The sequence below is a fragment of the Lathamus discolor genome, chromosome 11 (assembly GCF_037157495.1).
Source record: "Lathamus discolor isolate bLatDis1 chromosome 11, bLatDis1.hap1, whole genome shotgun sequence".
Lineage (NCBI taxonomy): Eukaryota > Metazoa > Chordata > Aves > Psittaciformes > Psittacidae > Lathamus > Lathamus discolor.
This window is the reverse complement of record NC_088894.1, coordinates 2,127,382-2,146,480: the sequence shown is the minus strand read 5'-3', so window position 1 is coordinate 2,146,480 and position 19,099 is coordinate 2,127,382. Positions and strand designations below refer to the sequence as shown.

At 48.1% G+C, this 19,099-nt stretch overlaps 1 protein-coding gene across 6 annotated transcripts in view; it reads right to left on the bottom strand.

Annotated features, from left to right (window-relative positions):
* KCNQ2 (potassium voltage-gated channel subfamily Q member 2) overlaps nt 1-19,099 on the bottom strand; it is a 62,262-nt gene that overhangs the window by 23,173 nt on the left and 19,990 nt on the right. For 5 of the 6 annotated variants that reach the window (XM_065691276.1, XM_065691278.1, XM_065691277.1 and 2 more), the window contains exons 2-11: nt 17,191-17,281; nt 15,864-15,990; nt 14,544-14,719; nt 13,386-13,511; nt 10,711-10,821; nt 10,188-10,283; nt 9,399-9,493; nt 6,326-6,355; nt 2,025-2,093; nt 136-165 (exon numbers count right to left, since the gene is read on the bottom strand). In XM_065691276.1, coding sequence (XP_065547348.1) covers nt 136-165; nt 2,025-2,093; nt 6,326-6,355; nt 9,399-9,493; nt 10,188-10,283; nt 10,711-10,821; nt 13,386-13,511; nt 14,544-14,719; nt 15,864-15,990; nt 17,191-17,281 — 951 coding nt within the window. The remainder of the gene's footprint in view (nt 1-135; nt 166-2,024; nt 2,094-6,325; nt 6,356-9,398; nt 9,494-10,187; nt 10,284-10,710; nt 10,822-13,385; nt 13,512-14,543; nt 14,720-15,863; nt 15,991-17,190; nt 17,282-19,099) is intronic. The other variant, XM_065691280.1, reaches the window with a different exon arrangement.

Below are 19,099 nucleotides of genomic sequence, written 5' to 3'. Positions count from 1 at the left end.
CCACAGCACAGAAAAAGCACGGTAATACCTAGAATGCTTCCCTCGATGGCACCACGACATGGTACACACACGCACACACGTACATAGATATCTACGGGTAATGCATGGGGATGGCTTGTTGGCAGTGATACAGACCTTGGCGATGGTTCAGGCTGCTGCTCTTTCCTTTAAACAGAAGCAATAGTACATTAGCATGGTGTCAGGTGGCAAAAGACATTGCTGCTTCACTGTTAAAACATAACGAAAGGACAATACCGAACAATACAACTAGAGTGAAAGTTGTGGACAGAAGAAAGGGAAAGGAGCACTTAATTCCTGGAGCTTCTGGCCTGGACAGAAGATCACTGGAGACTCACACAACCTCAGAGAAGACACATACAACGCACAGGGTTGAAGAGTTTATCCCAACCCATCCTCGTGCCTATGCATGACTGAGACACCCGACGGTCGTGTGATTTGTGTGAGCACAGGAGGACTTCTGTGGGCTCAGACAGCGGCCCCCTTCCTTTGGGAATGCACCGCCCTGAGGTGTTTCTGCACATAGGAAAGGATTTGAACAGCTCTTGGGACCCTGGTGCTTTTCCTCTCTAGCCATTGGAATGGAGCTCATCTCACATCACTTGATGCATGGCTTCATGCTGCAGTGCTAACACATGGTGCTGGGAGGGGAATGTCAGCATGGATCTCTGCCCTGACATCCCGACACCCCAGGTGGGGTTTCTGCCTCCATAGCCTTTGGCAGCTACTTTGCCAAAGGCTACGTGGAGGGAGTGGGATGCCACAATTTTGTACATTATTTCCTACTGAGATCCCAAACCATCTGATTGACATTGAGGACAAAATGAGCTGAATGCCTGCGGAAGGGCAGGCATCACACTGCAAGACAGGCTAAGGCCACACTGAAGTAAATACCTCACCTTCAATGACCAGGCATCTTGGTGGCATTTCCCTTTAGCAATGAGGAGAACCTGCTCTGCCTCCAACTGCTCTGATTCACAGCTTCGTCACACTGGGAAATTGCATTTAATCTGGGTCCCCAAGCAGCCTTGCCCCTGCAGCCCCATAGGAGGGAGCAGGCGGCTTCTCATCAGACAGAATAAGGGGCAAACTAGACTGCAGGAAGACCTGGGCAGGAGGAGCTTGATTCACTCTCAGAGTGATGCTGCACCAGCCCTGGCCCTGCCTCCATCCACCAGTGACCACTAAGACCTGCACAGACCCCATCCCCTCTTCCTTAAGCTGAATGCAGCAGTGTGCAGAGACTACAGCAAAATACACCTCCGCCATCTGCTCCTTGCTCAGACAAGCTCAGAAGCCCAACCTCAGTCACTCACTCACATATTGCCATGGGTCTACAGATCTCTACCCTCTGCAGAGACACACAGCCCAGGGCAGCTCCCATCCCACACCTCCCCAGCTGGCCCTGATGCCCACCGGGCATGGCCAGCACCTCTCCATCCCTCCTTGGGTTGGACAGAAGATTCCCTATTCCCCAAATGGGCAGCCTTGCCTGCTTAAGAAGCTCAAGAATCACCCCTCCCAAGCACAGGTTGAAGCTGCAGGACTCCTGACCTTCTGGGACCATCGCATATACCTTGCCACAGCAAATACTTCTCACCACCACAACCTTGCCTGCTTTGGGGGGTGGAGAATGAAGTAACGCACTGTGGGCCTTAGTCTTCTCTGAGGGTGGTGAAGAACATAAAGGTCAGAGGAGAACTGGGAACACTACCTCGATCAGACCCTTTGTAAATACAACTTAGTGCTTTCAGTCAAGCACTGCAGCATTACCCCAGAGCCAAGCTAGGCTGAAGAAGTTCATGTACAGCATGGGAGAGGGATGGGGAGGAGGTCACTGAACAACCTGTGGGGGACCAACTGCCAAAACCTCTCACATCTTCAAGGCTGTCCATATGCAAAAGGCAGGAAGGAGAAATAAACTAAACAAAAGGAAAAAAGGAAACAAAACAAAAGGAAAAGGTTGCAAAGTGGGTGCTTTCCAAACTCTCAACTCTGCTGCTAACCTGAATGTCAGTCCCGATTTGCTCTTCAGGTTCCTCAGGAGCTCCAGCTGGTTCAGAGGAGGGATTAGTCTAGAGGGAGAAAATAAAGACCATTAATATCCAACCAGAGCTGACTTCAGAGCCTCCCATCATGGAACCTTCCCCTGCTGCCCCATCCTTTCAGCTAGAACCAGCTTAGTGCCACCAAGCGCAACTGGGAGACAGCTCGGGAAGGATGGAGAAGGGTTTGGCTGCTACTTCCAACAGTGTCCTAAGGCGGAGCGGTGGGGAAAGAGAGAAAGGGTGACAGCAAAGAGAGAGAGAAACTTGTCTTCACCATTGGGTTTGGAACCTCCCAAAACACAAGCGACTGCCAGGGGTTCTGAGCAGCGTCATGGTGTTTTGGCAGGAGAGCTGGTTCACCATGTGCAGTCTATCGGTTGGCATTGCTCTGTGTGGAGGTCAGCACTTCGGCTCTTATTAACTGGAGAGAAGCTCCAGTTTTGGAGGCAAATAGGAGAACTCAACCATGCTGCTCTTGGTGATGCCAGGAGGCATAGGAAGGAGCACTTTATGGGGCAGAGAAAACAGGGATCCAAGGTTGGGAGCAGTGTGCTCCTGGGTCAAGTTCAACCAATTCCCTACAGTCCCTGCCAGGTTTTGCCCCGAAATAAGGCAAAACCATGTACATTGCCTTCTAGGAAGGATGGGCTTCCTTCTTTTCTTAGGAAGGACCTGAAAATGGGAATCCTGGTTAATAATTAAAAAGTAAAATAAATGAACACCCTGTCACCTATCGTGATTTTGTGCCATTGAATGAGCTCCCACATCCACTTCAGATTCTTCCTTCAGGCCCTGGGAGACTGGGGCTTGCTCCATGAATATTTAACGTTGATATTCACAGGTTTTCAACCAGGAGAGATGTGAGTTGGAGCTGTTGAGGGGAGGATGGAGAATGCTGCATGTGGTTGGGAAGAGCATCACCTACTTAAAAGCTCACCTGGGGACTCCGCATTCAGGCTTAAGGCCAATGGGGCTCATCCCATGACTTGCTGCAAAATCCTTTCTAGGCCACCAGTGTGCCCGTACCAAACTAAGTCCCTGCAGTTGGGACCATAGCCCAAAGAGCCACCACCCCAAGGCAGTGTATACATATGGCTCTGCTGGAAAATAAGCCACCAAGGTTTTAATTAGAGCAAGAATGACCCAAACTGGCCTAAAATGGCAACTTGGGACTGGAAGGAAAGGAGCACAAGTGCTCACAGACTGGTTTTAGCAGAGGTGCTGTTGCTTACTGTAAAGTAAAGGCAGAGATATTTAGGCCCATGTTTTCTCAGCCATTATGAGACCAATAGTTTCATAGTTTTCCTCTAAGTGAAGAAAAAACCCAACTGGAGAAGCTTTTCCTCTGCATCATGAAACTCATCCTCACAAAACCCCCCAGTTGTTCAGCAGAGCAGACTTGGTGCTCACAAGATTGAGGCAATCAGAACATCTTTCAATCCTAAGAATGGAGAAAAGAGTAAAAATAGGCCTGAAAAATGTTGGCTCGGCTCCCCAGGCCAGCTCTGTTTGCTGCCATCCAGAGAGCACATCCTGATCTGAGGAATTAATGATTCTCTTCACTCAAGAAGTCAGGAGGAAGCTGACCTTGGTGCAGTGGAGCAGCACATGAGTGCTGGGCTGTCTCCTCCCTTCAAACCCACCGCAGGGTTGGCAGGTTCCTTCCAAGATGGGTGAATAAAATCAAGCACAAAGTGTACTTAGCAGCTGATGAAGGGTGCACAACTGTTCTTTGGTGCATTAGTTTCTCATGGATGGCCATATCCAGGATAACAGCCCCACTTTCTCTGGCCAGGATCACACATCCAGGGCTCCCACTGATACAAGCCTCAGAGCTCATTAGCACACAGTATTGAAGGACTCAGGATCCCCAAAGGAGCTCTTTCCTTTGCATAACACAGGTCTACACTGTGTTGAAGGTGGGCATCTCTTGGGCCACCATAGATGCTTCCATGCAAAGGTAAAAAGACACACAAGGAAACACAGAAATCCACTGTTTCTGTGGTAGGGCGATGGGTGGAAAAAAAAGCCCAATATTCTACTGAAACAACGATTAAAAATGGGCACAAACTCATCCATGTACTTGACCTGAAATTCGATTTGAATCGAATGCTCAGCCTAACCTGTCATTACAAGGGAGCAGCTTGGGGAACAGCTACTGCATTGCACCATTTCACCGGCACCTCAGAGAAAAGGCTCTGCTCAGTGCTTTGACTGAGCTTTGCTATGAAACACTGATGGAGGGCACCCTGCACCCCTGTGTGCACCACGTCCTCTGCAGACATGGAGAATGGACCTCTGGGCTGGGGCATCTCATGTTTTCTCTCTCTCCTCCTGGTCCATGTGTCACTTGTTAGCAAGGGAAGCAAGTTTTGGTTAAAGGGGAGCTAGGTGAGAAGATCTGCGCGCCACGGGAACACACACAGCTCATGCTACACACCACAGCAACGCTTGCGAGTCGCCAGCTTCCATCACCCCTCCCAGGACAGCACAAACACCACACTATCTCCAGCTCCCCTATCCAAAGGGAAGGCAAATTCGCTATTCCTGGTAACACAGCTAAGATTCAAGCACTTGGGGACAGTAGGGATATCATGCCTCCAGCCAGGACATCATCCAAACCCCACAACACAAGGAGGGAGCAGCACACAACAGAGGGTAGGAGTATACACAGAACCACACACACACACCACGACATACACAGAAACGATGACAACTTTGAACAGTCCTAGTATGAACGATTAGGAAGGCTATGACAAGGAGATGGATGCTGGAATGGAATGGTGACTTAAATGAGTCTCCATGCTGTGTTGGAGTTCCTATGAGGAGCCAGTTTATACCCTGACAATGACTTTATGTCTCCAACCTAAGCTATTTTTCATAACTAAGGACATTTATGAAAGTTATAAACTACTTTATTATAAGAAATGGGATGGAAGTGGCACATTCTTACTTCACTCCCTGCAGCAGTAAAATGTCCAATTCTCCCAACAGGCTGTTGCTCAGCACAACAGGAAAAGTGCATTCAAAATATTACAAATGCAATTCATTGATGCAATTTGCTGTAAATTAACCCCATAAAGTGGTTAAGTGTGATTTACTAAGGCTGTAAAACTTGCGTCTGTGAAAACTGGAACCAGGTTTGGAAATCAGGCGTTAAATCACATCAGTTTTAAGAGCATTAATGCATCTAGTGAGGATTTAAATTGCTCTAAGAACAGAGGTTGGCCCCCAGTCTTGAAATGCAAGCCATTTATTCCCCACCTTGATACACTGACTTGACTACACCTTCAGACACCAACCTCATCTAAAATACGCCTGTGACTTTTGAATCTACTCTTTTCTACAGAACCCAAGATAATATTATTTATCATAAATCTTACACAGCCATATACAGGTCTTTGTATTTGGATTGACCCCAAAAGGTTAAGTCCCAGACTGAATAACTGGTCAGTCTGGTAAGAAAAAAACTGAAATGGAGAAGTCCTGCTGAAACGGGACATCCCTTTCCCAAAAATTAGATTGGATTATTGGAAAAAATCAATGATTGCTCCAGTTTGCATTCATAGAACACCATGTTGGAAGGGACCTCAAGGATCACCTGGTCCAACCTAGGAATGGAGCGGAACATCGGGTCCAATCTCTTTCCCCTTCAGATGTTGCCTCAAATCAGGCACAGCTACTACTGTGATTTCATTCCATTCTACCACTGATACACCCCATGGTGCTGCAACCCAGAAAATTCAGCAAACCAAGCGTTGCCTGGTGGAAAAAGCTCCTACAGCATGGAGTGAGACAAATGACACAACGAAGGATGGGAGCAGAGGGCTGGAGAAAGGGCAACACGCAGGAGTGATGGCAGAGGGAAAATGGGAGCATGAACGGGGAAGTTTTCTTGTTAAACATTGTATGAATCAGAGAAGGTTGGTAAGACCATCACAAAATAACCTTAAAACACCAAGTTTATCAAGCACTCTCCCATTCTCCTTCCTTAAATCATCATTTTGGCAGATGGTTTCCCAACACGTGTGTGTACCAGTAGCTAAAACATACACAGAGGTGCATAGGGTTAGTCTGTGGGCAGCAGGATGGGGAGTCTGGGTTGGGCTTTCACTCATCCTTTGACTAAACTGATCTTTGGAGGTTTATTTTCCTTTCCTTCATTTGTTTTTGCAATTAAAAGCTTTGCATGTTACAGTCCCAAACGAAGAACAAGGAGTGACATGACACACAGTTTCAGGGTCACATGCACTTCATACCTGGAGGCACCGTACGTTTGCGTTTGCGTGCTTTTCAAGTGTTTTCACCCAAGAAAACCAAAGGGATAAGAGAAAGAAAAAGAGGGATGGGGGGAAGGTGGGGTGGAGGAAAGGGGAAAAGAAACAGAATAAAGAAAATTAGCATATGAACCGGGCTTCGAGGTGAGCACGGAGCGTGGGCTGAGCCTGCTCAGAAGCTCCCGTGTCACCCTCATGTCACCCTTGGGGACAGGCAGTTGGCACCTCACTCTGAAAGCAAATCAGCACCAAAGAGCGGGGAAAATAGGGGGGCCACCAAGAGGCCTTTCATGGGACATCCAAAGCCCTTGGTCCCATCAGCCAGGGACAACTTGAGCTGAGATGATGGCTTGGATGTGCCAGTATCTTAGTGAAGGCCAATATATGAACGTAGTTGAGATCAAGGCCCTGTTCCCAGTAGTGATAATAAACAGCAATATTTATCCAGCAAATCCAGTGACTGATGCAGAGCAGGTCATGGTCTCCGGAAGCATTACAAGCTCAAACCATGCCTGTACATAAAGTGGCTTTGTGCCTATTTCAGATTTGGTTCTACCACATTTTGAATTTCGAGATGAAATCTGAGCTTCTCTCAAGGGGCCGCCTTATTTTCCCCACACGAGTGAGACTAACTCTACTGCAGTGATGTGAGTGATGTTCTGGAGACACGTGAGCTCCTCCAAGGCATGTACAATGATTTTCTCATATCGAGCAGCCAGTCATTTTGGAGATGCCTTGGGAAAACAAGTAAGCTCAAGTCACAGGGCTCCTGCTATGGGGAATAAGCAGCCCAATGTTGAGCAGAAAGGGTGCCAAGGTAGCAATGATTGCAGATCACCCCCTGGCACTCTGGAGGGACATGGGGATACTGTGTTCCTCCAACTCACTTCCTAATCATGCTTTGTGTTGCAGCCACATGTCTGCAGCCATCGCTTTAATGCGGCACTGGGCTTGATGTGCTGCTCTGGCTGCACCAGTGCAAAGCTGGCTTAGTGAAGTGGCAAGGATAGATGCACAGTGTGACTGATGGAAGCTGCAGCCAGAACATACAGTTACCTCGTTTTTAATGTTTTCCCTAATTTATCTGACTGCATCCAAAATATATTCAACAGAAGCTCACTGCTTTGTTGGTAAAAATATCCAATTTGGCCAAAGAGCCGAATACATCACTGCATCCATGGCTCACTCTCCCAGGTGATGCTCGCTTTACCTGCACACACACAGGAGCTGGGATTTAGAGGTGAAACTGGGAGAACAGAGTAATCTGTGCCTAGGGAAGCCCAGGGTGATGATGCTGCTTGGGACTGACCCTGGAGCAGCACCCAACCAGTAAAACTGCTACCACCTTCCTACAACTTGGTCCTGGCTTCTCATTCAGGAGAGCTGGGCTTTTCACCAAGCTGCATTCCTGCCCTTTTTCCTCCTTAAAGCTTTTATTTAGGCTCTTCTGCAGCTCTTCAGCTTTTGTTCCTGTGTACTAGCTCCATGGGAAATACAGGTTCTAACAAGTGGATTAAGCATCAGGTAATTACCCCAGGACATCCTCATGCAAAAGGTGTCACTGTATGTCTGGCTGTGTGATAAGTTCAGCCTTTCAAAGAGCAGTAAAACCCAGCAAAGTCCACCGAAATCAACCCCTGGCTTCCCACAGTTTGCAGTGGACTTTGGACCAGGCACCATCCTCATCCTCTCCTATAGCTGATCACAGCCAGTGCTGCTAATGTACAGTGAGATGGGGGAGTTTCAGTGGGTGAGATTAATGCTATCGGAAAACAGCTTTGTTCTGTTTTGTTGGGTGGTTGTTTGGTTTGGGGTTTTTTTTTAGGCAAAATGTTGAAGCTGGTTCATAAATCTCTAGGGGAAAAAAAAGCAATCAGACACACACTGGGAATGAATCCAATGAAAACTCACTGACCACAACAACGTGACTAGCTCCTAAAAACACGCCAGAAGGGGATGCAGACAGCGTGGAGTGCAAAATGAGCAACAACGTTTTGCTTTTTAGCTCCTGGAGAAGCCTCTGCCTCAATGCCACCAACCATGAGAATGCCCCAAGGGGTGCAATGCTTCCCTGCATCCCAGGGAGCAGTGAGGCATGGCAGGAGAATGTCCTCATCTCCATGAAGCTCCAAATCCCAAGAGGCTGTGAATTCCCAGAGCACTGCTCTAACTTGTGTTGTATGAGCTGAAAAAGCTGCCTGGGGATGATGATGAGTTACCTCTCCTTCAAGCAAGGCAGATGGATCCTGCTAAAACACAGCGGTGCTTTACCAGCATCATCCATCACAGCCACAGTCCTTCCCTACTTGTGTCAACAGATCATAAAACCACGGCCTGGTTTGGGTTGGAAGGGACCTTAAAGCTCATCCAGTTCCAATCCCATGCCATGGGCAGGGTCACCTTCCACTAGTCCAGGTTGCTCCAAGCTCCATCCAACCAGCCTTTCTCATGATGGATAAATGAAATGCAAGACATAGGAAAATGCTCATTGAATCCTGATTTGGTTTTCTTCCTCTTAGAGAAAAAATAAGGAAAGGAAAGGGGGACCCAGGGTAAATGCACCCAGGGAAAGTGCCGGGACAGAAGTTTGCTGGAAGGCAGAAGGACCATAAGAAACCAGCTGGAGCCGCAAGGAGAGCCCGAGTGGGTGAGAGGAGCTGCACACAGGGCGAGGACGGCGTTTACCTATGATCCAGAGCAGCTCAGAATGGAGATCTTCACCCTTGGGCACAGCAACTGTCACAACACAACGCAACTACCAGTGGCCGTGGAGAAATAAAGGTGAAAAGAAGAGCATGTACACACACACAGACATGGAAAGAAAAAAAAACCAACAGGGAAATTAAAATCAAGTCAAAAAGATATAGACAAAACCAACCACAAAGCAAAAAAAAAAAAAAAAAAACTCCAAAAGAAAAAGCATATACCGGCTCTTGAAATCAAGTTTTTTGACCAAAAAATAGATAATAAATGAAACTGTATAACCAGATAACAAAAATAAATATGGAGACAGTGGTGTCACGAGGAAGGTGGTGGAAGAGGGAGAAGGAGGTACCTGTACATGGGGACGGTGACGGTGCGTTCGTAGTACTGCCAAGTGGAGTGCAGGTCCGTCCGGGACAAGTTGGTGGCATAAAATCTCCAAGCCGCCTATGGAGGGGATCATAGTGGGACTGTGAACCAGGTATGGGCAGCACTGCCCTTGGTTTTATAGCCTTTGGCCAACACTGAGTCCTCCTTCTGCTATGGGATGGGTCTGAGCTTCCTTTTCCTTGGTTTAATACACGCCAGATCTGAGGTAGTACCATGGTACTTCTGGCTACATGAGCCCAGCTAAAAGTGTTTCAGGTACCAGGCACCCACTGTCGGGTTGAAGTTAGGTATCAAATAGGTTTTGCTGCCCATCAGAGAGTTAAAACACGTGGAGAGAAAGGAGCAGGGGAATGTAAAATGACTAATTTCACGTCTCCAAGATACACACCAAGACCAACCTTCTGCGCAGACATCTGTTACCACAAAGAAAATGCTCCCAGTTGTAACTTTCTATCAGTATAAATATTCTCTTTGGTGGGGAGGGAGGGGGGAAGAAGTTGGGTAAAACCAGACTCTCCAAATGCATTTGTCTCGCTGTGCCGGGCTGGATTTTGTTCTGTTTCCTACCACGTATGTTCTTTCTCCACGGCTGATTTCCTGGCATTTATCCCCACACAAGACTAGTCACCAGCTGCTGTCTCACACCTTACACACACAGCCCCATTCTTCACCTGCCTGCCTCCTCCCCAACACCTAAAAGACTATTAACCCTCCCCAAAACCAGGACGTGGTACCCCCAGCTGATCCTCACCTGAATCAGGCCTGCTGCTGGGTTTCGCCTCTTCTCAAAGTGTTTTTGCCGATGCTGCTCTTGAACCTTCAGAGCAAACCCTGAGCCCAAGATGCCCTGGGGAAGAGAACAAACATTTGCAGTTAGCAGGGTGTTTGTTAAGCTTTTGCTTAAACATCACAGCCAGCTTTCCCTCCAAAGGTTTGTTCTGGGTTATTTCTTGCTTCTGACGGCCAGGAGAAGGACATCACCCCTAAGAGCAGCCTTTGCAGGAGGTTTTGGTTTTGCTTCAATAAATACTTGTGCAGAGCCAAATCTGGAGCTTCCATCTCGTTTGCCCAATCTGTGGGTACTCAGACAGGGTTTCCCCTCTTCTCCCTCTTTTCTTGACTCAAAAACCACAGAGCTGTTGCAGACAGGAGATCTCTGGATGCTTCGTGTCACTGGAGGATGTGGTTGGTGCGTTGCCACCAGCTCCAGGGGCTTGGGACAACATGGGCCAAGCTCAACACTCTCCCAGCAAGATGCTGCAGCCCCCACTTACAGCAGGAAGGGCGAAGAAGGAGACGCCAATGAGGGTGAACGTAGCCGCCAGCAGCCGCCCATTCCAGGTCTGCGGGTACTTGTCCCCATAGCCGATGGTGGTGAGGGTAATCTGCAGGGAGGAGAGCACCACAAAGCCCTTGGTCAGATTTACAACCGAACCCACACAGACAAACTTCCTGCAGCATCAGAGTGTTCAAGGCCAGGTTAGAGCAAGCTGCTCTAGTAGAAGGCGTCCGTGCCCAAGGCAGGGGTTGGAGCTGGACGAGCTTTAGGGTCCCTTCCCAGCCAAGCCAGTCTATGATGGGCACCTCTGTGGGAAGCAGTGATTTCCCAATGCCCAGGACAGCGCTGCCGCCTTCCTCCTCAATGCACTGAGTTTTCACACCAGTTGGGAGCATTTTCTTGCCTTCAGCGGACACAGGGAGCTGCCAGCTGGTGCAGAGGCTTGCGGCAGCTCGGAGCCTCCCCCGGGAGATGGGGCTGTGCCTTCGGCAGTGGAAGCAAACCGGCACCGTTCCCCCAAATTCCCCTTTGGCTCCTCACGGATGAAGGCAGAGCTGACTGCATGCAGAAAGATCTGATGCTGTTTATTCCCGATTTTCCCAGCAGTGCCTATTAGCCGTTCTCCCTATTTAAAAACAGCATATTATGCCGACAGGAGGAATTATGGCTGCTTCATGCAACCTAATTTAGAGATGGGGTTTTTTTTTCCTTTCCTAAGTATTATTGCAATGCACCAAAAGAATTCTGGAGAGTTTCTGTGTGTGCTGGGGAAGGAGCAGAGAGATTTGATGGAGAAGAAGAATCCTCTGAATTTCAAATTGCAGGAAAAGATGCATTTTCCCACTTTTATGGACTGACACAAAACCTGGAGAGGGGCCTTTGGACAAGGGCCTGCAGGGACAGGCCAAGGGGAATGGCTTGAACCTGCCCGAGGGGAGACTGAGATGAGCTCTTAGGCAGAAGCTCTTCCCTGTGAGGGTGCTGAGGCGCTGGCACAGGGTGCCCAGAGAAGCTGTGGCTGCCCCATCCCTGGCAGTGCTCAAGGCCAGGTTGGACACAGGGGCTTGGAGCAAGCTGCTCCGGTGGAAGGGGTCCCTGCCCGTGGCAGGGTTTGGAGCTGGCTGAGCCTTAAGGTCCCTTCCATCACAAACCTGTCTGGGATTCTGTGCTGAGTATTCCCTTCTGAGAGGATTTGGAGAGCCTGGGATTGGCAGGGGAAGGCAGGGAGAGATGGTCTGATTGGGAACAGCTTGCATACTTCTGCCCAAACTGGCTCCAACTGTGCCAGGTGGAAAGCTGTCCCTATCCCCTAACCTCCACAGACAGAGCCAGCCCCAGGGATGGGAGCTGACACTGTGCTGATGTAGCTCTGGAAACCTCATGCATTCAGCTCTGAATAAAATCACTTTTACACAAATGGAAGAACGATCCCAAAGCGCTGTTTAATTGGACCCACTAAAAGCCCTATCAATTAGATGCCAGTTTGACAAAGTGGTTAGAAAATGCAGCTACATGGCTACTCCTGACTGAAACACAAAGTTAAAGCAATGCTCTCTCCATAATCACTGCAAAGTTGGTTTACAAACTCTTTGTGATATGTAAAGACAAGTACAAGGATTGGATTCACCAAGAGCAGACAAGAGGGATGAGTTCCTGAACCTTCAATTTGATTTAGTTTGCTCATCTGCCTGTACTGCATCTAGGAGCTGGACAATGACAAAACCTCTTTATCTTAATGGAACTCCATGTTTACTCTGAGCTTCTCAATGGCAACACAATCACCTGCGCATCTGCCAAAGGCTCGCACATCCTGGGAAGCAGGAGGGATAAATCCGCCCATGGTTCTCCCAAGACAGAGCTCTAATCTGGGCTGCCGCTTTTTCCTCCTTGTTTATTTTCTAGTTATGTCAAATCAGGCTTTGTTTTTATATTTGTCATCACCAAGGGCCTTGAAAAGCAATTTACTGCTTCATTCCCTTTGTTGGAACAGAGGAGCTGCCTGATCAGCCCATTCCGCCCCAAGCCTGTTATTGGGATTTGATCAGATCTGGGCTTTTCACTCCATGCTTTGTAATCAAGGCCAGACCAGCGCCACAGTGTTGGAGCAGAAGAACAATAACACAAGAAGATTAGAACGTCATTAATGCTCTTTGTTAATCGGGTAATCCAATAATCCACATGTGCACGCACCCCCAGAGCAAACCAGAAGTATTGCCCTTTCCTTCTTTGTCAGCAAAGATGTGAAAGGGAAGAGCTTTCAGTGCTGAAGTCTGTCTGGTACTTAGATCCTATTAATTTCATCACATTTATTGCAGTGTCTTTAGCAGCGGGTTACCCAAGGATCATTTTAAATGATTCCATTTAAATACATGATGATCAAAGCACCTGCGGGGTCTTTATCCGACCTGTTTCTACTGTCATGACAGAGCTAAATCCCACGACTGGGAGCACACGAGTTTCCAGCTTCCTTGGTGCTCCAGGCAATGGAGGGAATGGGATCTCTTAACATTTTCTATGAGGTTTATTTAAGAAAAGAGCTAAATTAAGCAGCCTGAAGCCATTTAATAGAAATGTTAACTAATCCCTAAGTTGACTTCTCACATAGATGATAGAAGATGGAGGGTTAATGGACATTTAATAACCAGCAGCTGCTCTATGGAAATCACTTACCAGACCCCACCAGAGTGCATCTGCGTATGTATCAAAGTGCTCATTTTCTCCTTTCTCGGCCAAATATACCAGGAAAGAGGCCAGAATGAGGCACAGGAAGCCAATATACCAGGCAGTAATCAGCTCCTGCAAGAACATTAAGGGACAGAAAAGAATAACTGCAATCTTGGTGCGCATCTATCTCCAAATGGTACGTTGCTCGTGGTTGGATCTGAACTTTCCCTGCATTACTTTAGGCTTTGGTTGGAGATGCTAATGCAAAGGGGACAATCCCCATCATCTAAACACATACAGCAAGCAGAGAAGGAAATGGAGGGGTAACAGCTTCGTTATTTCAAGGTGTGGAACTGAGGCTAAAGAAGAAATAATCCAGTTTCTCCAGTTCACCCAAGGGAGAGGGGTTAAAACTGAAATGGGAACCCTCAAATCCCTTGTGACTCTGCTTAGGGCAGGTCCCTTCCACTAACTGGGGAGAAGCTACAAAGCTGGGATCTGGGTACAATATATCCCCAATTTCAGGGAAGCTTTAAGTCAGAATTCACAGGATTTCAGGATGAAGTTAATGCAAGGACGAGCAAAAAACACCCACAAATTCCCTGTGATTTTTACGCAGTTCTGGAGGAGCTGGCAAAGCTTTTCAGGGGGAAAAGTGCAGGAAACAGGAGAAATGTTAAATTCCTACATTTGGCAGCAGGAAACAAAGCAATCAACAAACTCTTCCCAATCCAAAGAAAGGCCAAGGTGCCTTACATTGGGAAGAGGCACTCAGTGCGTCTGTGAGAGGCTGCTGCTCGCAGGATGGGCTTTCAGATACTCATCCACTTTGAAGTGCATCCTGGACAAAGAGCTCACAACACCATATGTGCTTAATGAGACTGCTGCTAATTGCTGACTCTGAAATGAGCTCTATCAGTGTGCAGGTGGTCTCTACATTCAAGATATTCCCTGCAAACAACTCAACATCTCTCCCTTCTCTCCTTTACATAAGCTCAATCAAACCTTATGTATCCGACTTTGCATTGCTCCCCATGTTAGCTACAGCATCTTTCCAATCCCCCCAGGACTGGGAGATGTTTATGGTGAAGAAGTGAACCAAAGAAGCATCTTTGGTGGGGGAAAAACATGAAGGGCAACTCAATGTCCTTGCTGGGGACTCACCTTGCTGTGTGCGTAGACCACAGAGCCCAGGAGCTTCCATGTGCCGCCCCGCCGGTCCATGCGGATCATGCGCAGGATCTGCAGGAACCTCAGACTCCTCAGTGCTGAGGTGGCAAAGACGTTCCCTTGGGACCCTGCCGCCAGCACGGCGATGGATGCGATCAGCACCATGATGTCTGCACGAAGAGAAGGCATTGAAAGCTGAAGGAATGCTGCTGACCCCCTACCAAATGGGATGGCAACTCCTCCTGCCACTGGCAGCTGGAGGCTCTGCATCGAAGTGATCTTGTGTCAGTTATAACTTGTGCTGGAAGGACATAGCATCAGTCTTAACCTGGATGTGAAAGGAGCCACTGCACACATTATGGACGTTCTAATTTCCTTCTCCACGCTCATCATTCCATATGATGATTTTTATTCCATAAAAATGGGAATGATGGGTGTCAAATATTGCAAAGCCTGAATTCTGACATGATTCAGTGTTAACACTGTTAAACTGGATTAAATCCTTGCAAAATGCATACCCTTTTTTATCAGCTTCAGAGCTGTCCAGAGATGGGAATTCCCCCATCTAAACTGGGAATTAAAATCTAGAGGTCCACTATAGCATCAGAGGGTGCTCAAGGACAAAGGAAGCCCAAGAAAAAAAGCCTTAATCTATATATCTTAAATTCGAAAAGATCCCATAAACTCCTTCTTTCCCTTTCCCTAGTTTTCTGTGTAAGTTTCATGAGAGTGCTTTTTTGCAGAATAAGCTGAAATCGTGCATATGACCACTGCCAGCTCTGGACATCCGAAAGCAAGCTCCATAGGGAATGGCACAGCCTCCCTGCCCATTCCTTACCCCATTACAAAGAACTGCTGTGCACAGATGGCCTCTCTCACAAGAGGATCACCAAGTACATTACAAACAAGAATTAATTAAGTCTCATAACTCCCTTGTGGGGCAGCTCATCAGCACCAGGGAAGGCGAAGTGAGATGCACACAGACATCAATGGCTTGTGAGAGATGCAATGGTGACATTGGATGCAGGATTGGAGCATCTCAGCTCCTACACTCAGCTTCTCCTGGGTGAACCCCCTCCCCACGGCTGTGGGCAGTTGGCAGCGATGCCTGGGCTACAACAAAGAGCATCCACAGCTTTAATACTGGATGCTGCTTGACATCAATGTGCTTTTCGGTTGGGATCAGTGTTTCGCCATTGAAGATAAACACAGATAAAAGGAAAAGTTTGGGAAGAAGGAAGAGTTTGGGAAGAAGGAAAAGTTTGGGAAGAAGGGTTTTAAAGGCTCCTTCAGAATATTCACAGTTTATCTTACCGATGACACAGAAAGGCTTGCGGGCAAACTTTAACCTCCCCCTCCAGCCCCGGTATCGGCAGCAGCAGCCGGCAGCCCAGATCCTCACGAAGTATTCCACCCCAAACACCACGATGGTGACAATTTCCTGCCAGGGAGACAGTGCTGTTAGTGGAGAAAGATGCACCACGAGGAGCAGGCTCCAGAACTGAGCACAGACCCATTGCCTGACCTCCAAACGCCTCAAAACACATCACAGAGCTGTCTGTACCATTAGAGAGCCCAGGTTTGAATCACTGTCAGATCTTTGCTGCTGTGCCTCCCCGTCACCCTCCCCTAGGGTGGTGGGAGGTACTGCATGCTGTAACCACGAACTAGAGCTTTACACCTTCCCTTGTTGTTTGAGGAGTACCTGGTACCACCTCATCATTAACCTCCAGGACTTGACGAGGTTAATGCTGAGCAGCATGTGGAAGACCAGAGATGGGAATCGCTGGCTGCTCCATCCTAAGACTCTTGGCAGGGGATTCCGGCTTTCTCCCTATAAAATCAGCCTGGTTGTCCCCATGTGCTGGCCTGTCTGGTGCAGGAGTGTGTAGATCCTCCACCCCTCAATGCCCAGCAAGCACATTGATGCTGTGCATCACAGCTCCCTCCACCACCATCCGAACACCCTCCGCATGCTCTCTTTCCTCCAACTTCTTTATAGCAGCTCCTGCCCCAGCTTTCATGTGTCGAACCTGACGAAGCCTTAATTAGTCTACAGCACCTTTTGATGTCGATGTAGGGCAGGCGCTGAGGAAGAGGAAGACAGACAAAAGCAAAGGGGACACGTGGATCTGGCAGCCTGGTGGTGTGTGCAGGATCTCTGCTGGCTCCCAATGGCAGGAGCCACGTTGCCAGTGTGAGGGATGCCAGGCTATTTAAGGAACTAAACTCTGCAGCTTGAGGATCAAATAGTTGCAGGGATGCTGTAGTGTGGGAGAGGAGGCAGCTACACAAGCTGCTCCCTAAGGAGAGCATCCGCAGCTTTAATATTGGAAGGTACTTGACATCAAAGTGCTTTTCAGTTGGGATCAGTATTTTGCCGTTGTCAATAAATGCAGATTAAAAGAAAAAGTTTAGGAAGAAGGGTTTAAGGGCTCCTTAAAAATATCTTTAGTTTATTCCTGATTCCTCCTTTTCATATTTTTCCTATTGCTTCCCTACAAGTACCAGCGGTCCCCTTCTCACAAGCAACAGTTTAAATTCTTGCCTCAGTCAAACACCCCCAAACTCAGGTTTTTTGTGCTGTTTTGAGTTTGTTTTAATGCCTCCCTGAAGGCTTCATTTGCAACCTCGCACTTACCAGGATGTAAAGGGCCCCTTCTGAGCTGTTCTGGTACTCATCAATGGTCGAAAAGACTGACAGCACCAGGCAGGAGAACACTAGTAGAAAACTACATCATACAAGAGAGAGACAGAGAGAGACCATCAGCCTTCAGAGCAGGAACTTCTCACACTTCAGACTAGTCCAGAGAGCATTTATGGACATATTTCTCCAGGAGTATTTACTGTGATGCTGCTACAATGCTATGTAGAATGGGAAAGTCCCTGGGTTTACTCTCTGGAAGGGTTCAGTGTGGATGGACCCACTGGACTGTTCCCAGTTTGGCAGGTTCCAACCCAATTCCCCTCCCAGCTGGCAGCTCTGATGGCATCTGACATTATTTCCCCAAGGAACCATCAGCTCTTCCTGCAGCGTGCATTCCACCAGCATGCAAACAAGCCGGGATATTTATTAATGTGATAACGGCTGACTCGACTGCCTGATGAGCAGGAGCACAGGCTCAAAACAAACTCCACTGGTGCTCTGTGGATGCATTTGCATCCACCAATGCTTACCTGGGAATTACAGGATCAGAGAGTGGAAGGGACCTTAACGCTCATCCAGCATTATCCAGGGACGGGGCAGCCACAACTTCTCTGGGCACCCTGTGCCAGTGTCTCAGCACCCTCACAGGGAAGAGCTTCTGCCTAAGAGCTCATCTCAGCCTCCCCTCTGGCAGGTTAAAGCCATTTGCCTTTGTTCCCCTTGGAATGGGACTGCATTTCCCATCCATAGCAGGCTATTTTGGGGTGGATTTAGCGTTCCTTTCTTAGGCAGGTACTCCAGATTAACCCCTTACTGCCTGGAATGGCTGTTGACTTTCAGACTTGTTGTAGTATCACTGGGAGGTGGATTGCTGTCACTCTGCTTTTCTGCAGCCAGACATGGGACACGGCAGGGGTTTGATCCAGTCCAAGGGATGGGATCTTGATGCTGTTGGTGTCTTAGCCTGAAGCCAGAGGGGACCCAGCTTTGATATCAGCTCTTTCAGCCTCCTATTTACCATGAAACAGGGAAGAATCTCAAAACCCCCTTACAGCTCACATCCAGGTCTCACTGACATCCACGTCCATGGCCTAATCCCAAAAGCAGCCTCAGAAGTGCCCCGCCACCACCATTCCCAGGCTGCCCGTTAAAACTGCCAGCTCTGTGCTTCCCACAGGGCTGGATGTCCTAATGCAAATCAAAAGGCACCAGATGAGTGACAGGAACTTGACCCTCAGCACTCAACACCCAATTCCAGAGCTATGGAGGAGCCCTGGCATCTGCTCATGGATGGAGAAGGTTTCCACTGGCGGTGCCCATTGCTCACTCCAACAAAGGGAGGGAAATTAATTTACTAAAGATCAATTTACTGATACCCTAAAGGAGGCCAGTGCAAGGAGAAACTGCAAGCTGCATTCTCTAAAAGCATTAAATAATTCATCTGTCTGGCTTTGTCTCACAGTCCTACAAACTGCGTTCTGAATATTTATAAGGCACGGTTGGTGGGTGCTGCTCCTTTCTGTTGCAGAAAGAAAAGGGAGTTTCACGCCACCCAGGTCGTGCTTGCGGCTTTGCAATGACCATTAATGTCACAGTAACGAGTAAAAATAGGGGGATTTGGAGTATTTATTCGAACCACAAGCTGAAACATCCCTCCCTGTTGTAGGTAAGAGACCTTCGGAGCCATCTCCCGAAGGCTGAGCTTTGGCAGCAGCAGGATGAATTCAGCACAAACCAGATAAGGACAACTGACTGATTTCTCACTGTAAATTTCCTCTTCTCACACCAGGTCTGGTACCCACGGACTTGAAACAACCTCAAGAGAGTAAGAAAACATCCCTTGCCATCCCATTCATTATGTCCCTTGCTGTCTTCCATGGGTCTTAGAATGCTTTTTCTCCCC